A 26280-nucleotide genomic window follows, 5' to 3' on the forward strand; every position below is an offset into this window, starting at 1 on the left:
ATTACCTACTACACAGTGGATCAGCAGTGTCATCTCACAGACAAGCAGCAATTTATCTTACTTAGCCATGCATTCATGTGCAGGCTTCATCCTTTTAAAGAGTGAGAGGAAGATGCAGGCAGTCCTTGTTGAGGGATAATAGTCACAACGCTGTCTTCCCAAAATTAATTCCTTGAGTCCCCCAGTTCTAACACTACATCAGAAAAAAATGTTTCTACTCTATTCAGGGCAGAGTTCATAGGATCTGTAAGCAGTTCTGGAAAGCTTGCACAGAAGAGGCTACTTGTTTAAAGAAAATCGACACAGCTGGTGCAGAAGTTGATACAGAAAAAAGATGCAGATAACTTCAAAGGGCAAGTAGGACAATAACTGCAATGCTACTGCAAGTGATATTATGCTGAAAAGATGTTATAGAGATTAATAGCTTGAGGTATCTCCAGCCTCTTAGTTCACCTTTTCATTTCCAGAACTGTAAATCCACACATCCCTAGAAATTTATTTCTGTTTTGATAATGAAATGAGGATAAATGAAGTCTTCAAAGTAGACTATCCACTATTTAGCAGAATTTATACTTCAAACTGTACTTAATTTATTTCCCCATCACCTTTCAGGCTCACAACACATCTGAATATTTCCGACTGCTGAAATGCATGATGCAACTGACTGCACTGCAGATGCTAAGCTTTTCTTCAAGACCTTTTCTTTTGGATCCTTAAAACTGTCTTTGGCATCAGCAGAACTCTTCTTGGATACCAACTGTATATTCATACCCACGGTAATCAGGAACCTCTTTTGGGGCCCAATTTAAAAAAAAAAAAAAAAAAAAAAGTTGTTCTGAAGCACGCTAAAGAATTACTGCTTGAAAACTTCTCTATCAGCTGCACACTGCCGTGCTATCAGTATCTTCAAATATCCACCCCAGAATATTAATGACCAGAAAATTCTTGGCAATATTGGATCAGAGAAAAGTTGCATTCTTTCCCTAAGAATACAAGGTAGCAGCATGCCTGCCCAATAAAAAAAAATTAAAAATCTGACTAAGACATCTTAAAAATCTGAGGGAAAACGGTCTTAAAAGACAACTGTCAGCTGCTTTGGTTAGTCTGTACTACTAATTGCTGCTAGAAGCTAGATCCGTCAAGGTCAATAGCTAGGTCCCTAATTTAAATCTCTGCAGGAACCCCCCACCACCTGAGATGCAACAGATTGTTAGCTGGCCATCAAGAATGGAGCTAGTAGGATTCTTCCCAGGCACAGGCTACTAGTAAGGACTCCAAAACAGCCCTTGATTATTAACCCATAAACAAATATACTTATACGTACAAGCATGTATAAAGATGAAAAAGAAGGACCTAAAAGGTGTTAATGCTTAGGTTTCTTCAAAGACTATGTCTTTAAAAGCATACCTTAGGAAAGTTCTTGCCTGCATTAAATGTGGCGTAACCAGCAAAAAGTCATCAATGAGACGTATTAGGACTCTGTAATCAAGAAGAAACTGATGTTAGATTTTTTAATATGTAACCCTTTCAAATTTTTGTCATACTCTTCAGAGCAACAACGTGCCCATTTTAAGTCACAAGAAGGTAGAGGCCCATATGATCTCCAAATCGAGTCTCAGGAAGAAATTCTCAGTTCTGCTTCGTTCCTAAAAATAAAGGGAAAAAAAATAAAAATAAGAAAGCAAAGGGGCTAGGTACATGAAACACAACAGGAATTTACAGCACACAAGCTACTCCACAGTAGCATCTTGGATGTAGGGTTTTACACTTTTCCAAGGGAGAATTTGCAGTATCTTAATACTCAACACAAGGAAAGGAGGTGTAACACCAGGTACACATGCAGATATCAGGTTCTCGATGTGTTCTCATTCTGTATCTTTTTTTCCCCATCTAATAACTTGTTTGTGAAACAATAACCTGAATGTAGAACAAACTGCAGTCTACCACTGTAAAGGCTGGAATTTTCTTTTTCAACAGAATTCAGGCCCCAAGCATGCCCATATTTTTCTGATAAACCCTGCCTAGTAGATCATAGAGAGAAAGCTCTGGAGATTATCTTGTCCAGTCTCCTTTTCAAAGCAGGAGTACTGCCATCACTATGATCAGATCAGCTGCATTTTTGCCTAGCCAAGTCAATAACCAGGTTATTTTTTCAACTTAAAGGCCAAACATCCAACAGACACCTAAGCAACATTCTAAAATCTGCTCTATATAAAAACAGCTGCTGGATAAAGAAGTGCACATTCTTCTGAATCAGTATCATAATTTCATCATGTATAAACAAAATCCTTTGAAAGCAAAAGATAGCTGTTTATACTCATATCATCACAGCATCCTAATACCTATGAGAAGAATTCCACTACTCATGTAGGGAAATGTTTAAAATTCTGAGACATTGCGTTACCTTGTGAGCCCCCCAGGATGAGACACGAGACAGACGCACTCAACTGGAGTACTCTACACACTTCTTAGTTTTGTTTTTCTTTCTTAGGACAGAATTCACAGCAACGGAGGAGGACGTGTGAACACAGACAAACTTCAGGAGGCTCACCAACATCTAGCTCTTGCTTAAAGACCCTAATTTGGGATTCAGCTGGGGATCAGTTTGTAAGTTCATATGGAGGTAGACGGGACCCTGAAGTTTTTATGGCTAACAAAGAGGTAAAGCTTTTATAGGCTAGCCTTCTGTCAAGCTTCTCAGAATCAGGCACAAGCAGGGCACAAACACTTAGAAAATGTACCAAGAGCCACATAGGGCTTCAAACAAGAACCAACATGCCTTGTAAAAAAATCTGTAATAAAGCTGTGACCTCAATAAAATGTTAAGATTTACAGATGGCGGATTGGAAAGCCCTCAGGCAGCAGCCTGGAGTATCAGAAAGCTTGTAATCAACACCCCACCTTGTTTGAGGACAAAAGACGACAAATTTTGTGGGAATGAGTGTGGGAGAACCATAACTTCTTACATGTACAAGAAGAGCTTGTCAGACTCTTTACAGCATCCCTAAATACTGTGCTCTTTGTAAGAACATGTCTGCCACCCACAGATCTGGGACACCTTCCTTTCAGCACTTTTCTTCCCAATCTTACGACAAACAGGGGAATTCCACCCCTAAAACAACCACAGTGACACGGAAGCTGTAGAGATTTTGTGTGCACCACATTTCCTAATGGAGAGCTGAAAATCCTTGAAATTCAGAAGTAAACTTCAGAGAAAATGTCACACATATTCTATGCTATAAATACAATAAACACATATATATATATATAGTATATAAACACATATAGTATATATATGTATATAAACACATATGCTATAAATACAATAAACACACATATATATATAGTATATATAATGCATTACTATAACAGAGCACAGAACAAAGCATCCCTACCCATCCTGCTGTACTCCATAGAGCAATTTGTTTTCCATGTCTCCATAGCATAAGCTGCAAAGTAAGGTTGACAAAATGGAGCCCTGTGGAATTCCACAGCATTGTAAGTAGTACCTAGTAAAGAATAAAAGAAAAGAAAAAAAAACCCTACTAAAACATTCAACAAGAAGATTTCAATAGCCATTAAACATTTACTTATTTTTTTCAAGTATAACATGTTTTGATAAAAAATACGGTATAAGCTTGCTAGTTAGCCTTACTTAAATTTTTTATTCTTTCCTCTAGGAATCTACATATGGCTTCAGATACTTTAAGTTAAACAGTGAAAAAAAAAACACTAATACCTATATTAATATCTTATTAACAAACTCCCGTAGATGACTGTCATTAAATGAAAGAAATTTTATAACCAATCTCGAACCAAAATGCCTCCTTCCTCCTTCAGCTGCAGAGCCACCTCTCATTTAAGCTTTGTAATTCTTTATGTTACATCTTAGATTGTTTCTTGTACAAGAACACCTGTTTCGAAGCTAAGCACACTGACAAATCTTTCAAACAATATCTTATTTAGTTTTAATTGTTATCCAAACAGCTCAGTGGATTTTGAGATGGAACACTTCCCACTTTTCTCAGAAACAGCAAACATCCACATTCAATTCAAATACAAACCTTCACCACTACCAAATCTGGCTAAGTTTTCTTAAAAAAAAAAACGCTCTTTCAGCAGCACAAGTCAGAGTAAAAACATTTAATTGTGAAATAATTTAAATAAATATATTTTTCATTTATACTTGCACAGCATGATCTGGACAAGGAAAGTATTTTCTTGGGGTTTAGGGGTCTTTTTTGTTTGTTTTGATTTGGGCTCTTTTTTCCACAGATAAATATCACTAATTTCAGGGAAATTTCTGATGCTTTAGCTTAATAGAGCACGTGATCTGGTTTTATACATCCCAGCTATACTGTAAATCACAATTATTTCCTAATTTAACTCCTCAGGCATGAAGCTATCTTACTTCTAATGAGGAAAGCCCATTACATTCTGTGGAATGCTAACCCTCACTATTTGTAATTATATTCAACCTGCCCCATTCCCCCCTCAAAAAGTTCACTGAAATTGCCAGTTGTCATTCTGCAAAAGAGTAAATCTTGATTTGTTTCTCATGGTTTCAAAGAATTCATACAGCCATAGTCAGGGGAAGGTTCATTAATACTTCCCCTATCTTGTACAAAGCCAGAAAGACCACACACAGGAACAGTAATGTATCAGATCTAGATATGCTACTGAACACAGTTTCCCACTGCCTTGTGAATTTTTCTATGCTGGCACCAACAGAATGAGTATGCCTCACAAAACCCAAGGGAATTATCTTCACAACACTCGTTTGAAGTAGTGAGATAGGATAATGCCTAATGGCTTAGTGAAACTAAAGATAATGAAATTATGCAATTGGACACCAGAGCCACATACTACATTCTAGCAGTGTTCTTACCTATGTTTTGAGTCATCTGCAAGTTTTTCTACCAGTTATTTTACATTTTTCCAGACTTTTGATAAATATATCAAAAGGTATTAGAAGATTCCTTCTAGATCCCCAGGTCAACAATCAGCATTTTTCTCAAAACATCAAGTGAATGTTGACTAACTGTGATGGCTTTTTAAGAACCATCAGTTAAAAGCGTATTAATTTACTAAACTTATTTGCAGTTTGGGGTTTTTTTTTTTGAACAAATGAGAATGAGGAACTTAAAAAGGGCAAATTAATTCCAGGACAAAGAGTATTTTTTTCAGTCAAGCTATGACTGCATTTAACAAAGTTGCCTTTGTCAGGGTATGCTTTCTTTAAAATCATTAAAATTTTATTAAACATACTGATGTCAGTTAGTCCTTACTAATACCACACCACGTCAGCATTCTCACAATCCACCAAAGGGAGTATAAGCATCAGTGCTAGAAAAACCTAAAAACACTCTTCTATTTACCTCCTTGAAGCCTTTTCTCCCCCTCCCTCAATTCTGTGACATTAAGTATTCTAAAATAAAGATATGCTTCAAGAGCAAGAAGCTATTCATTCTAATATACTTCATTCTCAATTTACAAAAAGATCATCTAAGTACTTGCGTTCTAGACATGGTCACACATTTGCCACCTAGAGGCAAAATGTAAATACTAGATTAGCATTTCTAGCAACACAAGAAGAAATCTGCATTACTACCCTCTATAGCATCTGATTCCTAATTTTGGAGTTGCCAAGAATTTACATTCCTATAGTTATTGCCTTTTATTTTTATTTTAACTTCCCAAAGAGCAAGACCATGCAGAAAAAGTTTAATTTTGCACTATAGGGCAATGACTAACAAGGCTTTTGCATGACTGCTTGGGTGTTACCTTGCTTTTGTTCAGCGCTATGGATCCCAACATTTTAAAGCATTTTTCTTTTGGACTACGTCTGCAGTTTTAAATGAAGAAGGTTACATATTTATATAATAATGCGTTCTGTGTATAGTAATCATCATCCAGGTGGGAAAGAGAAATTTTATTAAATATAAATTTGATTCCAAACTCTTCATGCTTTTATGGAGCTTAAACTGATAAAGAGATTTCAAATTAACATGAAATAAAGATCTTTTAAAAGACAGCTATCAAAAATCCCCTGAGCCAAATTTAAGTACCCTGCTTAATTGAAAAAAAACAATCAACTAAAAAAAATAAAACACACTATAAAAAGAAAAACTAACTACTTTTTTACCTGCTCCCAATCTCCAGGATGTTGTTATGTATCATTTGAAGAAAAAAAGTAAACAGGCTGGAACTTGTCTCATTAAAAGTTAAGCTCTAGAAATGGGACAAAACAAAAAAAGATTTGTACTTTAGAGATGTACTGAAACTAAAAATACAGTATAAACTTAAAAGATACACAGAAACTTTTATTAAAAGTTAAGAATATAGCAGTTCAAAGCCCTAAGGTAAGAAAAAAACCACCACACTAAAAAGCTACTCACATCCAACAAGTAAATGGTACAGTTCTTTTTGGTTTTGCTTTACAAGAAAAGCAGTTTTGATTGATGTTACATGGGAAAATAGTCAAATATAACATCTAAAACCACTTTAAGTGCCAGTATATTATACTGGATTACAACATATGAGAACTCACTCTTTTCGCCACTTTCTCCCATGTAGGGCAATTTAACTGATATGTTCCTTACGATTCCCCAACTATAGATACATCCACTTGCCAGTTCTGCTGCAAAACTTATTCTTTGCCACACATTACTAATGATTCTTTGCGTGACTGTCCACCCAGCATTTATGAAGCTTTTTGTGTTACAAATTGTGTAATAAATAATTAATTTAGAGCAGTTTAAGTCCCTTTAACAATGCCTTGATGAAAACTAAAGCAACATTACTTCCTATTTGCGTAGATTAGACATCAGACAAATGCACCCAGCTTTCGAAAAAGCCATGCAAGATTATGGTTATTTGTACTGAAAAGCTAACACGATGCACCTGCGGTACAGACACCCAGGCTGAGATAATAGCTTTCTCAGAATACTTTCTTTTTTTTTTAAAGTAAGGACACAGACACACACAAATTGTTTTCAAATGCAAAATATTTTGAAATAGAACCCTGCTGTTCATGTAATATCTAGTATAGCTATCTAAATCAGGTTTCCACTGGAAAAAAAGAAAACCTCCATACACATCATAATCACAGATTCAGCTAGTGCTCATTTTCATCCATGTACTCATTAGCCTCTCTGCACTTTGTAGGATCCTGGAATTGTGCACCACCTGTACTGTATATTCTACTTCTATGTCCGTATGTCTGTAGATATACAAGATCATTTTACTTGTATGTTAGAAGCATACATTACTCTATGTCAAAATTTTCCACTGGTAAGATTAAGAAAAACAAGAAAAAGAAAAAAAAAAAAGAAAAAAAAACAACACAAAAGAGGAAGTAGCCTGTGGGAAAATAGCTGTCTGGTCATCTGATGCTCTGGAATCTTGTAGGTTGTGATCACGGAACACCATGATGCCAAGCAATAAAACGTATTAAGAACTGATGTGAGCATATCATCTACTTTTATGCCTTTCTTTGTCATCCTCCTTGCATAGAAGGAATTCTTGAGAACAAACATTTGGAATTAGTATAATTCTCTGCAGCACAAGAATTAAAAAACAGAAGGATGCTTGCTTCTTGTAACAAAGCATCAATAGGAGTAAATTTAAAATATGTAACATTTTTAACTGTACTTTTTTCACAGAAAGCAAGAAATCTCTTTAAACAAAAATTAAAAGAGTTGATCTTGCTTTGTGCTGCACTCTAAAGTTCATTCTTGTCAACCTTGGTAGGTGATCTTATTTTTTAAAAAAAGACTTTATAACTTTTTTTTTTTTAAAAAAAAGCCATTTTTCTGTTCTGTGTAGCTTGCTATTCAAGATGCCACATCTATTTCCTTAGCTACTTAACTTAGAATGTATTTTGGTCATTGTTACTTCTGTATGTTTTGGAGATAGCAAGTGTTGAAGCTCTTCTTTACTAGGTAGTTAATTTCTCACTTGAGAACTGTTGCAACAAACAACGGAATTAGGAAAGGAGAAAGAAATCACCAGTTAAAATCAAAGTTTGAGACAACAATGAGGAAATCAGGGAAAAGTCTAACAGGAGATTTTGTCAGACTTTTTGACTGGTGCATTCCTTTCACTGAAACTGAGAGCCTGTTATAAACATTAAAGAAGAGATGACAAAAATCTTTCTAAGGCAGGCGCTGGGTAACTAGAAGAGAGGTGGTGTCACCACATAATATGTACATTCAATTAAAAATCCCAATCTTCCTCCAATTCTTCTGTAGCTTTCTTTTTCAGTTGAAAAGAAGTCTCCCAATACTTACCTGTTCAACTATTATTGCATTTTGCAATGAGGCATTCTGCTGAAGCTGGGACACAAACTGCTTCATGTCTGGCATAAAATCCTTGAAAGTAGAAACCTGTGTATTGAGTGTAAAGAAATAAATGACAAAAGCAATAGAAAATCCAGTACCAGACTCTTTTATTCAGTGAAGGTTAAAGGGCCAGCCTTACTGCATTATTTCAATCCAACAATTCTGCTATTGTATTTCCCTCACATATCTCTATTTCCACAACACATTTATCTTTATTCTTACTAACACTGAGTAAAAAGTGTAACAAGTACAGGGTAAAAAGAAGCTTTGCTACCTCTGGAAAATATCCAACACAGTTAAAAAAGGGTTTATGAAGTAATTGCCCAATTCAAATTGTGACTAAAAAAAGTTAGAAACAAAAATATTCCTTGGATCAAAATATATCTACAGCAGCAAACAGAAGAAATCACCAAGTCATACATGTCTCCTATAGAACTTCCTGGCTTTTCCACTTGTGGTAATCATAATCACGGCATAGCGCCGTATGCAGTAGACAGTTCTTTTCTCAGGGTTTAAGATCCGTGAAATCACTTCCACAAGCTTATTGTGAGGAATGGTATCATAAGCCCTGGACACATCAGCCTGAAACAGAAGAAATACCTTCCATTATGTATTCATCAGTATCACTGTAAACGCTGTGGTAGTATGAAAAAAGGAACTGTTGTAGTATGTAAACAAGGCTGAAGGATAAATCACGTGGGAGTGAAATTACTGCATCATTCAGTCCAATTTTGTGGCAAAACAAAAACTCATTGTTTATCTGCTAAACTTGCCTCACTAATCAATGAATTTTCCCTTACAAGGGATAATCAAACCATCAGTTTTAGCACAACTCTTGTTATTAACAGAGGATGATACCATATGCAACCCTAAATCTAACACCGAACTTTTAATAATTTAACTGAAGTTTATTGCTGATATATGTTGAAATATTTTAAGAAACTTTCCTCTCCACGTGATCATTGAGGTGGCATCTTAGGCTTCTGGAAAGCAGCAAACCCAGATGTTTTGTCTTTCTTAAAGCTCATATTGCATCTTTAACTCTGGTTTTACTTCTCATAGTTAAAATTCAAAACATTCTGAAGAAGTAATAATCTCAGAACTATGTCAACTACATGATTCTTTAGCTTGAAAGATAATGAGGCAGTCACTGAAAGTAATTTCAAACAGGATGACAACTGACCTATGGGAGTTTATCTCTGTTAGAGCCCCACTCTAATAGAGATAAAACTGTAATTTGCATACATATGTATAAATTGCCCCAATTCAAAGCTATGAATTGGCCTCAAATACATAAGTTACCTGCTAGACATAACAGAAAAACAAAAGTGTTAAGAATAAATTCCTTCAAATAGTGGGATACGACAAGCACTCCTTTTTTTCAGGTGGGAGAAGAAACTTGTTGGAGAGACAATAGAGTTCAAGTGTTCATTTTCAACAGAAACTTAAGAATACTGAGTTAGAAGAGACCTATTTTCAAAAATATGCTGAATTTATCTGTATGTGCATAGCAAGTTTTTCCTGATTTTCCTTGGGAAGATGGCCCTAAAAGAGTATTTGAGTTTATATTTTTGTCCCATTTTTATAACCAAGTAAATGTAATTGCAAAAATCCAGTGCATGTGCAGAAGCAAGAGCTGCTACATTACAGAAAGATGGACAGAAAAATTCCCAAGTAAAGGAAGTGCTACTGCAGGGACACTTCCCCCTCAAAAAACCAAGCCGTCATCCCCAAAAAATCAACCAGAGTCTGTGTCAGGTATGCACAAAAGTTTATTTTGAAAATGAAATAATTACGCATTCAGATCACTGCTATTACAGCTATGAAAGTATCTGCACAAGCTGACTTTGAAAATTTAGTTCAAATAAGTAATTAAAGACATACCTTAACATAGTAGAAATGAGGAATTTCACCATCTGATTCAAGAACCTTTGTAACAAATTTCTTCCATGTCTTGTAGATATCATCTTTCCCAAAAACTGAAGAGCCGATAAAACTGGTGTTTATAGTCCGTTCATAATTTAACACACTAAATAGATTTTTCAGTCGAGTGTTGTAGTGATGCATCTAAAAAGAAATCAAAGAGAATCACCTTAAAGTATGCTGAAACATATTAAATTCTGTGCAATACGAAGATTTCACATTTAGATGAGAAACAGGAGGTGAAATTTGTACATTTACTATATTATTTTGGTCAACTGCAGTATTCAGAAACCTTGAATATAGCTGCAGTAACTACATGGAAGTGACAAAACAGCCTCAGAGATTTTTTTAATTTTTTTTTTTTCCAAATTTAAACCCTACAGAAAATGTTATTTTCTGTGCTTGACTCTTGGAAATTAAGGTGTAATAGTTAAGGAGATAAACAGATGGACTCTAACAAATAAAACCACGACCAATTAGAAGGCAACTTCTTAAACATCACCCACTCTTTCTGCTGGAGATTATCACTGCAACAAGAACAGCAAAAAGAACACATTTCCTGAGACTTTAGGCTATACTCCAGCTGCACCATCAACACAGCCTCTGGAGGTACTTTATGCAAGTACATTAGCCAAGATTTAACTCTCAGCTACGGGAACAGTAAAATACACCAGAGCGGCAGTGAAATCATGCAGGCTGATTAGCTGATTAGTTAAGGAAAAAAAATATTGACAGACCTGGCAACAAAAGAAGGGCAAGCCATACTACTGCAGAAAATAAACAAACTGCACACGTAGCGTACTTATGAATCAGTTTAGAACTTCAGAGAAATCCTCCAAAATGCATACACAGAACATAAAAGGTTTCTTACTCTCAATGGTAGCATTGTGATCGTGATACGGATACTTTGAAACTACTAATTATGGAAGCATTCCAGTTAATCTGAAAACATTTATTTTTGCACTGAAAAAAAATCAATTATGGGTTTCAGTGAAAAGCTGGCAAAACTAAAGCCACTGCCTCCAAAAAAACTTGATGCAACTTCATTGTTTTACGTAAGATAAGTAATTATATTCATTCAAAAATGTTTCTGACCAGTTTATAAATTAAGGCGCTTTCCTGAATTATTGCAATAGTATCTTTTCTGTTATAGGCCAAGTTCCCACTAAAAACAGTCAAAACCGTAGAGATGTAGCCCAAAGGCAATAGAAGCAGCAAGATCAATGTAACCATCAGTAGAAAAGTTGCCTTCTTAATGAGCCCATCCCAGAAAGGCAGCTTTTTCACAGAAAGCACACCTTCACCTTTTCACAAAGCTGATGGCCATACAGGTGTTATCAAGTGAGCCAACAGAAGAAAATTGAGACTGGTTTCAAATTCAGTATGAACTAGACCTTGAGAGATCTGGAGTTACAGTATTCACAGCACTCTTCATTTTCATGTGAGAAGGAATTCCCTCATGCCTCTTAATTCCCTGGAAGAGGTCTAATCCACAGAGCTGCTAACATTTTTGCAAAACCTAAAGATCTGCTGGAATCTCTGCAGAATGCAGTAAAATACTATAAACTCTGAGACAAATCAGGTCTTCTAGAACCCTGCTGCCTGCCAGTGCTCTGAGCTTCTTATTAAAATTAAAAAAAAAAATTGATTCAAACAAAAGGAAGAAGGATGCAAATCAAATACATAAAACCTTTAAAACAATACAAAATCTACAGTGATTTGAGGATAAATTCACAGAACTGGACTCATTCCACCATGTATTTTGCAGCAAAGTTTGAGAGTTGCTCAAGACTCAGAAGTTGGTTTGCTGGGTATTTTGGAGATTATCTCTAGCAATTCATCTGGATATAATCCAGTGTTGAGCTACAGAAGCTGGCCAAGGCAACCTCTATAATTCCAAAGTGGCTTCCAAGTTCCAAAACCTGGAATACTGTCAGACAGAAAGAACTGGAAGATCATCTTCCTTCTACAATTTAAATGCTAGGAGGAATGTGGAGGGCACTGCAGCTATTTACAAATTAATGGTGTGCATACTCTCAAATCTGACAGTCTGATTGTCACAGAAAGACTATGAAGAAATAACACTTCAGAACAGCTTTTAGTTGGTGCCCTGTAAATGTGGTCTGGGATCACATACTGAGTAAGTAGTACCAAGCAGCCTCCCATCTGGGGAACATTTAATCTTGTCCACTAAATGGGACTCAGCCTTAAGGAAAAACAATTAATGCAGTCATGCAAGATAGTGAAACTGGGTTCCCACTACGTCTTGTGGTTAACTGGCCTGTTAAATAGACAATTCTGTGCACTGTGTGTTCTGTCTCTGTTCCCACACTGCAGTAATTCCCAGCTTCCTTCCTATCTCCCTACTATGACTGAGCAGCTTCCTCACCCTTCTTAGACCTTCTGTAACACACCCAATTCACCACTGTTCGAACCACCGGGCTGACCGGGCACCACTAGCCGATCAACGTGCACAGTAAGGATTCAGATAAATCCCAACCGGCTGGACTCATCCTCCATCTCTCACCCTCTGGTGTGCCAAACAAATGCAATGTGTCAGTTCAGAATAGCGAGAATCCTTGAGATTTACATCCTTCTGCTCCCACAGATGGCTGACGCCTACCACAACTAAACACAGTAAGTAACCCTGAGGGAAAGGGACGGAAAGAGAAGAGAAAGGAAACACGATTACCTGACAGGCCATTCCATTCTTCTAGAATCATTTCCTTAAGACAGGCCTGCAGACAGAAGTACATGACTCTGGAACTGGAGACTAATGATAATTAAGCAATGGGAAGGGAGAAGCTAAGCTGCAACAGATAGACCCACTTGTTCATTCTGATCTGAATGTTCCAGTTCACCATGTTAAAACTAGTTTTATATAACATAAAAAACCTCACTCACTTTATTAGCTGTCTACATCAAACCCACATAAAACAATAAAGAAAATAAAAACCTTCTTTTCTCTGCTTTCCCTGCTGAATGCTCGTGCTTCAACAACACCGCTCACTTTTACTATGGGTCTTAGCCCATTCGCTTTGGGAATGAACCGGAGCTTTGATGCCACAGGAACATTTTGTTTTTGACGGACAGCTTCAATTTCCTCTGAAGATAAAGCACGTAGATGTACTTTGGCAAAATGGTTTCTAAAATACAAATATATATTCAGTGTAAGCAATAGGAAAGGCAGGAAGTTAAAACATTTAATCTCTTTATGATAACTGAAGCCAAATATTTTACTAAGAAGACAATTACAAATACTAACCTCTGCAGAAAGTGACATGGAAACTGGAATTTCAGAACAAATTCACAGTATCTTAATAATAACATAATACAATAATAAGAGAGTACACACTTCTGCTTGATGCAAATGAAGATAACTTTTAAAAATCTTAATTAACACAAACGAAAATCTAAGCACAGATTAGCCGAGTAGATTTGAATGTTACAAAATATTTTCTGAAAACTACATTAAGAAAGATCCAGGGAAGGACTTACAGACTGTAATGGGCTGTTCTACTCCCAACATTTAGGGGACCTACAACTTATTAATAAGTTACAGTGAACTGACATACTAGGAGACACATACAACGTAAGGGCATTTAGGTATCCAGTAACACAACTCACAAGAACCTATCTGCTGAGCAGGTGTTAGCTAACATGAACAGCAGAGAATAATGAAGAAGGGAAGGCTCCCAAGTCACAGATTCTGAGCTCCATAAGTCCATTTTACCGGGAAATGTGTTTTCCCCTTAGACACATGCCTCAGGATTTACAGTTCAGTGTAGCTTAGTCCAAACCAAGACCTTCCCATGCAAAGAGGCAGGAAAAAGAGGTGGTACAAAAGCCTTTGCTTTTACTTAGGACTGTATTGTTCAGGTGGCTTACTTGCAATGTAAAAGACCTGGATCAATATCCTGCACTGCTTCAGAAAGACAAAATGTGCCATTCCAAAAAGCCCTACAGCCTAGTGGTTAGGATATTCCCCTGGGAAGTGTGAGACAATTCAAATTCCATCAGAACCGGGGTGGGGGGGGGACGCAAATCTAAATTTGCATGCACATATTTCTCATCCCACACCAACCAACAGGCTGGTTTAGCAAAAGGAGGCCACACTACCACAAAAGGTAGTGATGGTTGGTGAAAACCTCATAAGCATGCTCTAGGAGACACTTGAGATGCCAAGCATGCAGATAAGAGAGGCACACAAAATACTTCTCTTCCGTGTGCCTTAGTGATACAGTGCATGACAGCTAGAAGGTGTCATGGCATCCAGAGCTGGCAAATTGAGCTGTTACTGAGCATCTGTTTGAAAGATTTATCTTCAAAGTTTGGAATTAAATTCCTGGTATAGATTTAGCCCAAAGTAAAGTACAACGGATAGGAGATCACTTTTCCACAGCTAGAGAAGACTATTATTTACTATGACTTAAATTCTTTACTGAACCCATAAAACTTCATCATGTGCTACAGTATTAGCTAGATCACTAAGAACAAAGAACTTCAGTTCAACAGAAATAACCGAATGATCAAACCTCCATCGCTTTGCAGTTCACATTTAAGACCAAGAGGAAAAAAAAAAAACAAAACAAACCACTATATAAAAAAATATTACTTTCTCTGAAAGTGAAGACAAAAGTCAGTTAGTGGCAGATGGTCATTACTACCTCTCTGGCCAGCTGTAGAACTGGATGACATTTTGCCTGCAGCAACATTCATTGCTTATTTCACGGCAGTTACAGCAGCGCTAATGATTCTGAACATGGACTAAGCTGCTGGCCACTGAACCACCCTACTGTCATTTCTACACTCATGGCGCCACTATGCACTGGAACTTGGAGGAAGTTGAGTGGATGGTCCTGCTATCTTTCAACGTCCTGCCACAATCCATTGGGGGAAGACTCAGAATTTCTGCAGCACTTTCAATCCTCAGCAGCTAAGGTGTACAGCAAGGGCAGGGAGGGTATAGTCCTTAGAAAAACAGGTGCTGTCACCATGACATAGGGTACATTATTTTTAGAACGTAACTTTGTATTCTGTGGGTCATGTAACTTGAACCAACTGTATCATTAAATACTGATTTTTTCTTAAAAAGAATAAGTATTATTTTCAATTTGGGGTAAGAAGTTTGATATAGCTTCAAAAATGAATAGAAAGGTGACTGAGTGCAACAAGTCCAGCACACTCTAACCGCCACCCACACAGTAAAACAAATACACAGATTCAGATCCCCTCCCAGAACTATGGTCCATACGCCTAAGTGTGATTTTGCACAGGAAGATCTACTTATACAGACAGCCCTTCAGGGTGGGGACTTACTCCCGAATGACAATGCAGTGTAAAGGCAAGCTCATCAGTAAAGTCCAGGTCCACTCAGTTCAGACTGTTTCATCCATCCTCTTTCTCCCAAAGAAGCATACAAAAGAACTAGAAAGGCATCAGTGGCTACGCTTGGCTGTGAACCCCTTCCTCTGAGTTACCCCAGAGCAATCATCAAGAGCAGCTCCAGATGAAGAGGAGGAAGAACCAGGACAGCCACAAAAAAAAGCCATCAGGGCAACAACTGAGGCCACCAGATACTCTTCCTCCAGCAAAGATGGCAGCAACTCAACAGCCTTTGGCATCGACTCACCAACAGTGACTGAAAATACTGCCTAGATAAGGGGATTGTGCCTGGAGAGTCTTGAAATGGCCAAGGAAGCACAGGAATTCCTAAACATCTGTTTCACAGTATCTCCAAACCCTGATTTCTCTCCTTCCATGTGAAGTGGGCAGCTTGCCGCCTGTACAAATTCAGGAAGATGGATTATTTGGAGACCTCACATTGCACAGCACACTCAGAAAAGCAGAGTGCTGAAAGCCCCAGCCTCGTGAGTGAAGCTGAAGTGTAGCTGCTGGGGCCAGACTAAAAATCCAGATAGCCACACATATCCCGTAGCCAACAGCAAACACCCTGTCCTTAGAGCATGCCCTTGGCAAGCATGCAGCAGTACTTCCCTGGGATCCTTCCCCAGCCTCCAGTAACCTGCAGTTCAGGGACTTCCGAAGCCACAGGTAAGAAGAAGGGGCTTCCTGCACGGTAGGGAAATACGTGAGGAAGAAATCAGAAGAAACGGGAACAGCCCAGATTAGGGTCCTTTGAGTTCAGAGCACCATGTCCTTACACACTGGGCTTTTCTAGGAAACTGGGAATAGGGACAAAATGGCTAAAATCAAAATTATTTGTTTTCTTTTAATCACATACCCCCCTAAAAACAGCATTATAACTAATAGGGAATAATTAGTACTTGATGATACTTTATGTCAAAAAGTAGCCTTTGAAGTTCATTAAAACTACATAAAACACTAATTGCAACACTAAGGCTGTTGGTTTGAAGACAAGACAAACAGAATACGTGGGACTGAAAATTATATTCTACCACTATTTAAACTGCATATTTGTGTGTTACAACTGCACACAAAATTGTGGCCCCATTAACTGCAGACACATACGCAAAAGAGCTGCAATGGAGATACCAATGTGAAATCAGAGAACAGTGGGGCAGGAGGAGAAAAATCAGACATACAACATCGTAGACCAGCAGACCACTGTGAAAGCAAAAGGTTCACAATATAAAACAGCCATTAAAACATAAGACATCAAGTGTGCTCATTTTGCACAATTCCAAAGCTCTCCGAGACACCAACAATTTATAATGAAAATCCAAAAGATGCGAAGTATGGAGATGTGTGCACAATACTGTTCATTAACATTGCCTTCAGATCTTTCCTATTTTCTCACTTAATTGCTTAAAATTTTATCTTAAATAATGCCCTAGCTTGAATGCATACATTTTTAAGACCAAAAAAGCAGCATGAAATTCCACAGCAACACTAAAAAAGAAGCTGCAGCTTTTAAATCCCTCAACATTCAAAAAATACCACCCCCAAAACCCAAGACTACTGTCTGAATTTATGAATAGCATATTACAGCATTTCAGCAGAGTTTTGGGTTCTGTTTTTCTGTTGTTGGAGGTGGGGGGATTTGTTTTGTTTGGGTTTGTTTTTTTTTTTAATTAAAGATTTTTTTTAATAAATTCTAACAAATTGAATATTTTTTAAATTAACTTTCCCAAGGTTACTTTGGGATTCTGTCACTATGCTTTACTTATTGCTGAAAGGTGTAAAAAATTTTACTTATCAAAACAAAATTTTCTCCATAATGGATTTTATTACTGCAAAGGTTTCTCTTCTCTTACCAAAGAATTCTGAATTTAAATCCATTTTCTCACACAAATTATTCCTGAATCTATAAGTTGTGCATACGACAATCACAGGCTGAACTTTCTTTTGGGAAATTAAGCAAATAAAAGGAGGATAAATGGGCAATAAATGAAAGCAGAATTATAACTCTACACTACAAAACATGAAATTTACACATATTCCATTAATGCTTGACTAATTTTCTAACGTTACCTAATTCCAATGCTCTGTAACTTGCCCCAAATAAACTTTCGGTAGTAGAAAAGCATATTTTTCTGGAACGTGGTCTCGGTGATATAGAAAAATGATCTGAGCAACTCAACAACATAGGTATCCATCAGCCAGTATAGGAATTTAGCCAAAAGTTCTTCACGGAAACAATGTTCATAGGCAGGAACAAAGTGATCACCTTCAATAAACAATTAAAAGGTAGTTACAGTAAGTATCAACCATTTGCATTAGTAAAGAAACAGAACATACAAGCAAAAAAACCTCCACACATAACACTATTTTCTTAGCTTGAGGTTAATGGAAAGAAAAAAAGCAAATACAAACAATTGCACAGATGTTGCTCCAAATTTTCACTGGCATTAAAGAATGGGACCAATCCAAGCTTAAGTACAAACACAGAAAATAATCTGTAGCGACAAACTGACATACAGGATACGAATACATGCCATTAGTAGCCCGAAGACTGACTTCCTTCCCCCAGCATTCCTTGTGCAAGATCTTTAATGCACAATGGCAAGATTATCGTGAAGGGAAAGGTAAAAGGGAAATAAGCCTACTACAACACAAAACTTAAAAAAAAAAAAAAAAACCCCAAAATGAAAATACTTAAGTATACAAAATTACTTAAGTATATACAAAAATACTTAAGTATACAAATAACAGAATTAAACTGGGCTGGCTTGGGGATGAGAATGATACTCCAATTTCCCAATTACATCAAAACAAATTTCAGGGTTAGGCTTTATTTCAGACATCCTATATAACACTTATTACTGCAGTCAAAAAACAAAGAAAAAAAAAAATCACTCTAAGTCCATCAGCACTTATAACAGATGGTATAAAAATTATGAGCCCAGAACATTCCTAGCTACTGTCAAATGCAAGGCCATATAGATTTGTAGCGATGTCTAAAAATGGGCGAGTAGGGAATAAAAACCTGTCCTACAATATTGAATTTTGGACAACTTCCAATAATACTTTTTCTAATTAAATTTAAGAGTGGAATTTAGCAAAATACAACAGGATACTTTAAACAAATTATACAGAAATATTAGTTTAGCTGCATAGCACAAATCATGATTATGGCACAAATGTGTTAAAACCAGCTTAATTTTGACACAGCAAAGCTGAGGCTTAAAACTGAAACTTATAAAATGGAAGTGAGTTTCCAGTTCTCTACCCTGTTTGGTTTTTGTGTGCTTCAGGGCGGAGACGCTTTCATGTACTTACAGCACCTAAGAAAAAACTACCATAAAGAGATAAAACAGCATTCACTTCAACAGAAGCCAGGTAACATCAACGAAAAAATCCAGTGATTGTTAGAAAATTATGTAACAGAAGAGTTGCAAAACACAAATTAAATCAACATGATGTTAAGTAGCTGTCCCGGAACTAGATAATTTATTTTCTAAGTTCTTGGCAACAGATGTAAATTATGACTACAGTTTAGGAAACTGACAAGAAACCACTACTCCTACTTTTGGAGAAAAAAAAAAAAATAACAGTGCAGCAAAGCAATTAAATGTGTGTTTAAACTTCAAGCACAAGAGAGTAGTTTCATGAAAATTAAAATCAAGTCTATGTGTTGCTTTTCCTTGAAGAAGGCCAGAGAATAAGAGGGCATTACATTTCTTTAAGATAAGATGTTCGAAATGACTATAAATCAAACATGTATTTTACAATAATTTTTGTTTAATATTTAACTCCTCAGCATGTTGAAAAGCATGGTTTTCAGCCACAGTTTCCGAATAAAGAATCAATATTTATTTGCTAGAATTAGTACTTTCCTATGGAAGTGTAACCTCCCCTACTTTTAACACCAGCTCTTAAACATCAGACTTTTTATCTTCCTCCTACATTACAAAGAATCTGTAGTAATTTCAGAACCTTATCACACCTTTTAAAGAGGAGTACCATTTTCAGCTCACATTACTGTAGGACCCAAGTACCTCACCAGGTAAGAAAAAATACTTTGTCAGGGAAGCAAGATTTCCCTTTTATCGTCTGAAAAGAGGACTGAACAGAAGGGATTCATACAGAATTTGGAGCAACCAGCTGATGCCCTCCTGACATCTTTCAACCAGGGACCACTCGGTCTGGTGATCTCTGCACCACCAACTACCCAGCCCGAAGCAGTGCTCAGTAAGGTCTCTTGTTCCTAGAGAAGGGCTCTAGAGAGGTGACAGATGGTGAGCAACCCCTGTATTGCATGGGTTCCGCACTCATGTCTTTCTCACAGGTAGATGTGAGGGGATGGGAGAAAACACGCTGCGGGATGAAGGTTCACTCCCATAGCAGAGGAACACATGCCACTACAAGTGTCTTGATTTGCCTTTCGTTCTTCCTGAAGGCTAAGGAAGGTAACCAACAGGCAGACTGCATTTGTTCCTTATGTGCTTGGGTCATGCCTCACTGAATTCTCAGTTACTGCAATTTGGAGGGCTGGGGTGGAAGGGAAAGAGCTCTGCTGAAAGGCTCAGGTTCTGAATTCATGTTTATGAAAATGTCATCCTTTTAAACATAAAAAGGGTGAATGAAAAGAATAAAAACTTAAGTTTTGTAAGGAAGACAGGCTTACGTGTTCTTCCACCATCAATTACAAACACTACTAGGTTGCTCTCTCAGTTACGATTACCAATGAACCCACAACTTTAAACCCAGACTACATACTCTCCCCTTCCCACTTTAAATGTGAACACCAGTCATCTGACACCCCCGCCACTTAGTTCTTTAATATAAGAAATACCTTTGACTAGACGAAGCCACATGCAGTCATTCACTCTCATCTTCCACATCAACTCCTGCAACGAAAGCTTAGCAAACTTCCCCATGGAAATGAATGCTTTCACATTTTTTAAGAACCTGCATTTGTTATGGTTTGAACCCCAAAGCTCAGCGGGGATGACCCGCTCCAGGCACTCCCTCACAAAGATGTACACCTGCCAGTGGCTGCTGTGCTGCTTGAGGAGCTCCCCAAGGGCTGAATCACACACCTCTCCCGGGTTTTGCTCCTCCCTCTGTGACTCCCTATGCACAGGTTTCGCAAGAGGAGCACTTAAATTGTCTGGCATGTCAGTGTGACCCGATTCACATCTGCTGCTTGCCACAGACTTAGCAGGCTCTTTGCCAAACTGTTCTGCTTGCTTGTGAACCTCTGATTCCCCAGGTAAGGCTGCCCGACAAGGCAGCTCAGTTTTTCTCACACTGGTTTCAGATATCCAGACAGGGCAATTTTTTTTCAAGAGAACTAAGTAAGGGCACTTTCCATGGTTCTTTAACAGTTTCTGAAATGTATCTCTCATTTGCCAGTAGCGTTTGGGCAACCTCTTCTTTCTCCAGTTGTGATGTGGCAGACTTTGGTTGCGCTTTTGCTCCAACAGATTTTGCCTTAAGAATATAGTTTCTACAAGCCGTCTTCCACCTGCCTGACAGCCCTGCAAGCGATTCAGCAAAAACGATTTAGGAAAACATTCTTGGAAACTCCTGCGAGAATACAGAAGCAGCTTCCTGTCAATGTATACTGCAGAATGCAAGAGCGTATTTGGTAACTTCTTTGCCAAATGAGCTAGGGAACTTTCCTGCCTTCTGCATTTTGAAGAAATACCCTCCACGGGTTTGATTTGTACAGAATCCAACTGAGACTTACACATATGCATCTCTACACCTTTCCTATGGGATTCTGCTTGGATTTCAATGCTGGACTTTAATGGTTTGTTACTCTGAACTCCTCGCAGAAAAGAGCTTTCACCTGCCACAAACTTCTTCCCATCACGAGATGTGTGAGCTAAAGAAGGACCAGACATATCACTGCTACTTCTTTGAGAAAGGTGCGTTTTTTTAATGAGACTTACAGAATGTGATGCTACATAGCCAGTTCCATATCTCTTGAAACTACTTTGGTTTACATCAGGAGTGTAAACCAAAGCCTTTTCCTCTCTCACTTTCTCCTCTACTTTTGCTCTCTTAGCTGGAATGTCAAGTTGCTCCCTATCAAGCTTCCTTTTTAAAGATGGTGCCGTGGCGGCTGACAAATATGAACTGGAGCTACTCTGTTTTTCCAGATGTTCAGTAACCATTCTGATCTGTTTGCTTGCTTTAGAAACAGCTTTTGCAGAATACTGGTAACTGGACACTAAGCCCTGTATCTTGTTATTTTTTTTATTTCCCAGGCTGGAGACATCAGCTTCAAGTCTTTGTCTGCATTTCCACCAGCGCGACTTTGAAAGATACTGTCTATGAAACATAAGCCTTTTTTGCATATAGTCAAGCAAGCTACTACGTTTATGCTTTGAAAACCTTTGCTTAACAAACACTGGGTATGAGTCTACATTATGTGAAATAAGTTCATAAACTGGTTGCCCACAAACTTGGTAACAATTACTAGGTGGAACCAGCATAAAGACTGCACAGTGTTCCAATAAATACATCATCACATCATCTCCAATCCTGCTCAGCAGTGTTTCCCAGAGGCCGCTGATGCGAATAGTTTCTGTTGCAGTATTGGGTAGGTAGCTGTATATATTTGAAGACGGCATGATTTGGAAATGAGAACTGTTTTCGTCCAGTAAGGAGTATCCATATGCGAGGACATTCTTCTTTCTCTTTTCGCACAGTCTCTGAACAACTCTTGTGATGACTTCACTCTGACTAGATAACTGAAGAAAGAAAAAAGAAAATTAGTGTTTATCACTGACTCTTCCATAAATGCTTTATATACACCGTATATGCTTTAAATAAACAGATATGCAAGATACACAGTCCTAGACCCTAGCTTTAGACCAAACCCTTTCAAACCAGTATCAATGATTCACAAGCACCATACCCAAAAAGAAAGATTTTCAAGTGTACCGTAAGATGTTTACATGCAGCAACGTGGGCCTACAACTTTAAGGAAGTCTTTTCAACGTCTGCCCTTTTGATCTTGGTTTTTATGCCCAGGAAACACCCTACGCTACTCCCCTCGTCTCCCTCAGCAACCTGGACTCCAAAGCCTTCAGGTCACTTTGCCCGTAGATACGTGTGCTCGTAGATATGTGCTCACGCAGGCTCTAACCTCCAGGGAACGAACACTGATTTTCTTGAGGCCTTCATTTCCTTTTATGTAAAGTTCAACCAAACGACGCGGTTCACAATTCTAAAACCCGCTCAACAAGCTTGCAAAGTTTGTTCCCTACCGCAGCACCCTTTGGCTCACGCACACAGTAGCTCCAAGAGAAAAGCAGTCTTTCCAAAAGTTTCTTCTGCTTAAACACCGAGCCGCAAGCGGGTCTCCCCACTCTTCTCTAGCCTCTCAAGAGTGGGAAACCGGCATTTTTCGTTTCCAGTTGCTCCCCGGCCACATTCGGTTTGTTCGCTCCTACCCCACAAAGCAAGCAGCGCCACAGGGAGCCCCGGGCTCGCAGGCCTTTCGTTTTACCCAACCACCCACCCGCCGGCACCAGGGCCTTGCTCCCCCACCCCTCCAAAAAGTGGAAGGGAAGTGGGGGATGATCCCCCCACCGCTGCCCGGGACCCACAGCCGAGGGGCCAGGCGAGGCCCGGCGGGGAGGCCCGGCCGGCAGCAGCCACGAGGGGCGAAGGGCCGCCGCCCCCGCGCACGCATGGAGGCCAGGAAGGGCCCCGCCGCCCGGCCGGCGGCGCGCAGCCCCGTCTCCGCCGCCCCTCATGGGCTCACCGGGGAAGCCCCGCGCCGCCAGCCGCGACCCCGGGGGGCTGAGGGGAGGGGGCCCTCGCCCGCCGCCGCGCCGCGCTGGGCCAGCTCCTCGGCAAAGGGCTGCGCTGCCGCGGCCGCCCCGGTCCCCAACGCAGGTGCGAGCGGGCCATCACTGGCGCCCGGCCTCCTACCTGCTGGAAGGTGAAGGGCCGGGGGATGGCGCGGGCCCCGCGGGGGACGCACACCAGGCACTGCCCCACGAAGGTCCGGTAGCAGGGGGCGTCGTCGCCCCGCAGCACCTCGGCCTCCCCGGCGCCGCTCTCCCGCAGCCGCCGGATGAAGGTCTCCAGTGGGGCAGCCTCGGCGTAGCAACCACGCAGGGCGGCCAGCACGGCCGCGAAGGGCTCCGCGCCCGCCATGTTGTAGAGAGGGAGCACGCCGCCACCTGGGGCGGCCCCGCGGCTCCCCTCCCTTCTTCCTTCCTTCCCACCCGCTCCGCTCCGCCAAGCTCCAAGCCACCGCTGGGCGATGGGAAGCTACTGTTAAAATAAATAAATAAATAAATAAAGTGGTATTTAAAAAAAAAAAAAAAAGAAAAGAAAACGCCCTCGCAAAACCGTGCCCCGCAGCCGCCCGGCCCCACAACGTGGCCGCGGAGGGGCTGTGGCCGGGGCGGGGCGGGGCGGGGCGGGGCGGGGCGGGAGGCCGCTGTCCAGCTCCGGAGCCGCTTCCCGCCGCCGGGCCCGGGCTGGGGCGGGGGGCGGGGGGCGAGGGCACGGTGTGTGGCGCGGCCTCTAAGCAGACATGTGGGCTTTTATTGTCAGACCGCTTTCTGGCAACTTTTTCTTGCGTAATTCGTGCTGGGTGTTTTCAGGATGCTTGGGATGGCGTGAGCTACAGCCGATAAAGGTATTGAAGAAGGTATTGAAGGAAGTTTTCAAGTGAATCTTGCCCATTTCGTGGCCAGCAGGTCAAGGGAGGTGATTCTCCCCCTCTACTCTGCCCTGGTGAGACCCCACTTGGAGTACTGTGTCCAGTTCTGGAGCCCCCAGCACAAGAAGGACATGGACCAGTTGGAGAAGGTCCAGAGGAGGGCCACGAAGATGATAAAAGGGCTGGAGCACCTCTCTTATGAGGACAGGCTGAGAGAGTTGGGGCTGTTCAGCCTGGAGAAGAGGAGGGGAGACCTGATAGCGGTCTTCCAGTACCTCAAGGGGGCCTACAAGAAAGATGGGGAGAGGCTGTTCAGTAGGGCCTGTTGTGATAGACAAGGGTTAATGGTTTTAAAATAGAGGGAGGTAGATTTAGATTGGATATTAGGAAAAAAATTTTTACAATGCGAGTTGTAGAACACTGGAACAGGTTGCCCAGAGAGGTGGTGGATGCCTCATCCCTGGAAACGAACGTTCAAGGCCAGGCTGGATGAGGCTCTGAGCAACCTGATCTAGTCCGGGATGTCCCTGCTACTTGCAGGGGGGTTGGACTAGATGACCTTTGAAGGTCCCTTCCAACCCTAACCATTCTATGATTCTATTATTCTATTTATTAAGGTGGATTTCCTCTGGAAGAAACCAGGAAGATTCCCTTCCCAGGAACCTCTTTTAGGGTCAGCCCTCCATAGAGGATCTGTCTGAAATAAGAGCAGCTGTAGAAGAGGTTGTGGTGGAGATGAACAGGGTAAACCAAAAAAATAACCCATTGCCTGGTCCTGGGTGTCTCCTGAAGGTCATGAATGAAGAAGCCAAATCGCTTACATCAGTGGGTAACCTCCTACTCAAAACTTTTCTTAGTATCTGGAGATTTCACGGTAGCAAACTTGATGCTAGAGTGTGAAAGGGATTGCAATGGAGTTCTGGGGAACTGTAGCTCTCTAAGCCTGGTGTTTATTCCAGGTAAATGAGCAGAAATAAGAGAAGATAGGATTAGTAGATGGTGGGAGAAACACAAGTTGCTTTGTCAACATTGCTCCCGTAAAAGGGACTCCTGCCATAGAAAACTCTTTGAATTCTGCAAAGGGTTGGGAAGACATGAAGATTACAGTGATCTGGTTGCTATATATTCTACTTGAATTTCCAAAAATCATTGCAAAAGGAAATGTTGTCAATTGATAAAAAACCCCTAAAATTCAAGGTGCTGGTACAGATACATTATTGTTAAAAGGTAAGAGATAGAGGTAGGGATAAATGGTCAGTTCTTTCAACTGAGGAAGATCCCCACCAGAGTTCCACACTAGTCCGCACTGTGTAACTTTCATAAATGACCCAGAAGTACTGTGAAAAAGCAGTAAATGGCAAGATTTGCTGATGTGTTCAAGTTATTCAAAGCAGCAAGGACACAAGCCAACTAGAAAATTGCAGAAAAACTTTACAAGACTGAGTGATTGAGCAATTACCTGGCAGATGAAATTTAATGCTGATAAATCAAGTATGGCACAGAAGTGAAACACATTCCTAGCTTCATATATAAAATGATGAGTTCTGAGCTGATTAACACTACTCAGGAATGAGACCCTGAGGTTACATGAAACAAGTTGGCATTGTGCTCAGCAGCAGTCAAAAATGCAAATTGCATGTTAGGAATGATTGAGGAGGAATAAAGAGGACATAATTATGCCAGTGCATAAATTCCTGGTTTGCCTACACCTTGAGTGCAGTTTTGGTCTCTACATGTCAGAAAGGATGTACTAGGATTAGAAAAGGTTTGGAGAGGGACAACGCAAAGTTCACCATTTCCTGTGAGGAATGTGTTCAGGAAGAAAGAAAGAGGAGGAGGAGAAAGAGAAGGGAGTTAATTAATCTTGAAAATGACAACCTGATCCCTGACAACCACAATGGAGTCCTCAGCAGCCAGTGGGTAGGCACTGGAGAAAGCAAGGGCATGAGGCTGAGG

General features: G+C 39.9%; 1 protein-coding gene across 1 annotated transcript in view; it reads right to left on the reverse strand.

Moving 5' to 3' along the window:
• TERT (telomerase reverse transcriptase) overlaps nt 1–23846 on the reverse strand; it is a 33355-nt gene extending 9509 nt beyond the window's left edge. Inside the window, exons 1-10 of the mRNA XM_086742088.1 lie at nt 23583–23846; nt 20485–22393; nt 17721–17916; nt 13222–13411; nt 10227–10409; nt 8763–8924; nt 8292–8387; nt 6146–6231; nt 3396–3509; nt 1408–1479 (exon numbers count right to left, since the gene is read on the reverse strand). Of these exons, the coding sequence (XP_086598214.1) occupies nt 1408–1479; nt 3396–3509; nt 6146–6231; nt 8292–8387; nt 8763–8924; nt 10227–10409; nt 13222–13411; nt 17721–17916; nt 20485–22393; nt 23583–23810 (3236 nt within the window). The 5' untranslated portion in view covers nt 23811–23846. The remainder of the gene's footprint in view (nt 1–1407; nt 1480–3395; nt 3510–6145; nt 6232–8291; nt 8388–8762; nt 8925–10226; nt 10410–13221; nt 13412–17720; nt 17917–20484; nt 22394–23582) is intronic.
• Between the last annotated feature and the right edge of the window lie 2434 nt (nt 23847–26280).

The sequence above is a fragment of the Chlamydotis macqueenii genome, chromosome 2, assembly GCF_036417535.1.
Source record: "Chlamydotis macqueenii isolate bChlMac1 chromosome 2, bChlMac1.mat, whole genome shotgun sequence".
NCBI lineage: Eukaryota > Metazoa > Chordata > Aves > Otidiformes > Otididae > Chlamydotis > Chlamydotis macqueenii.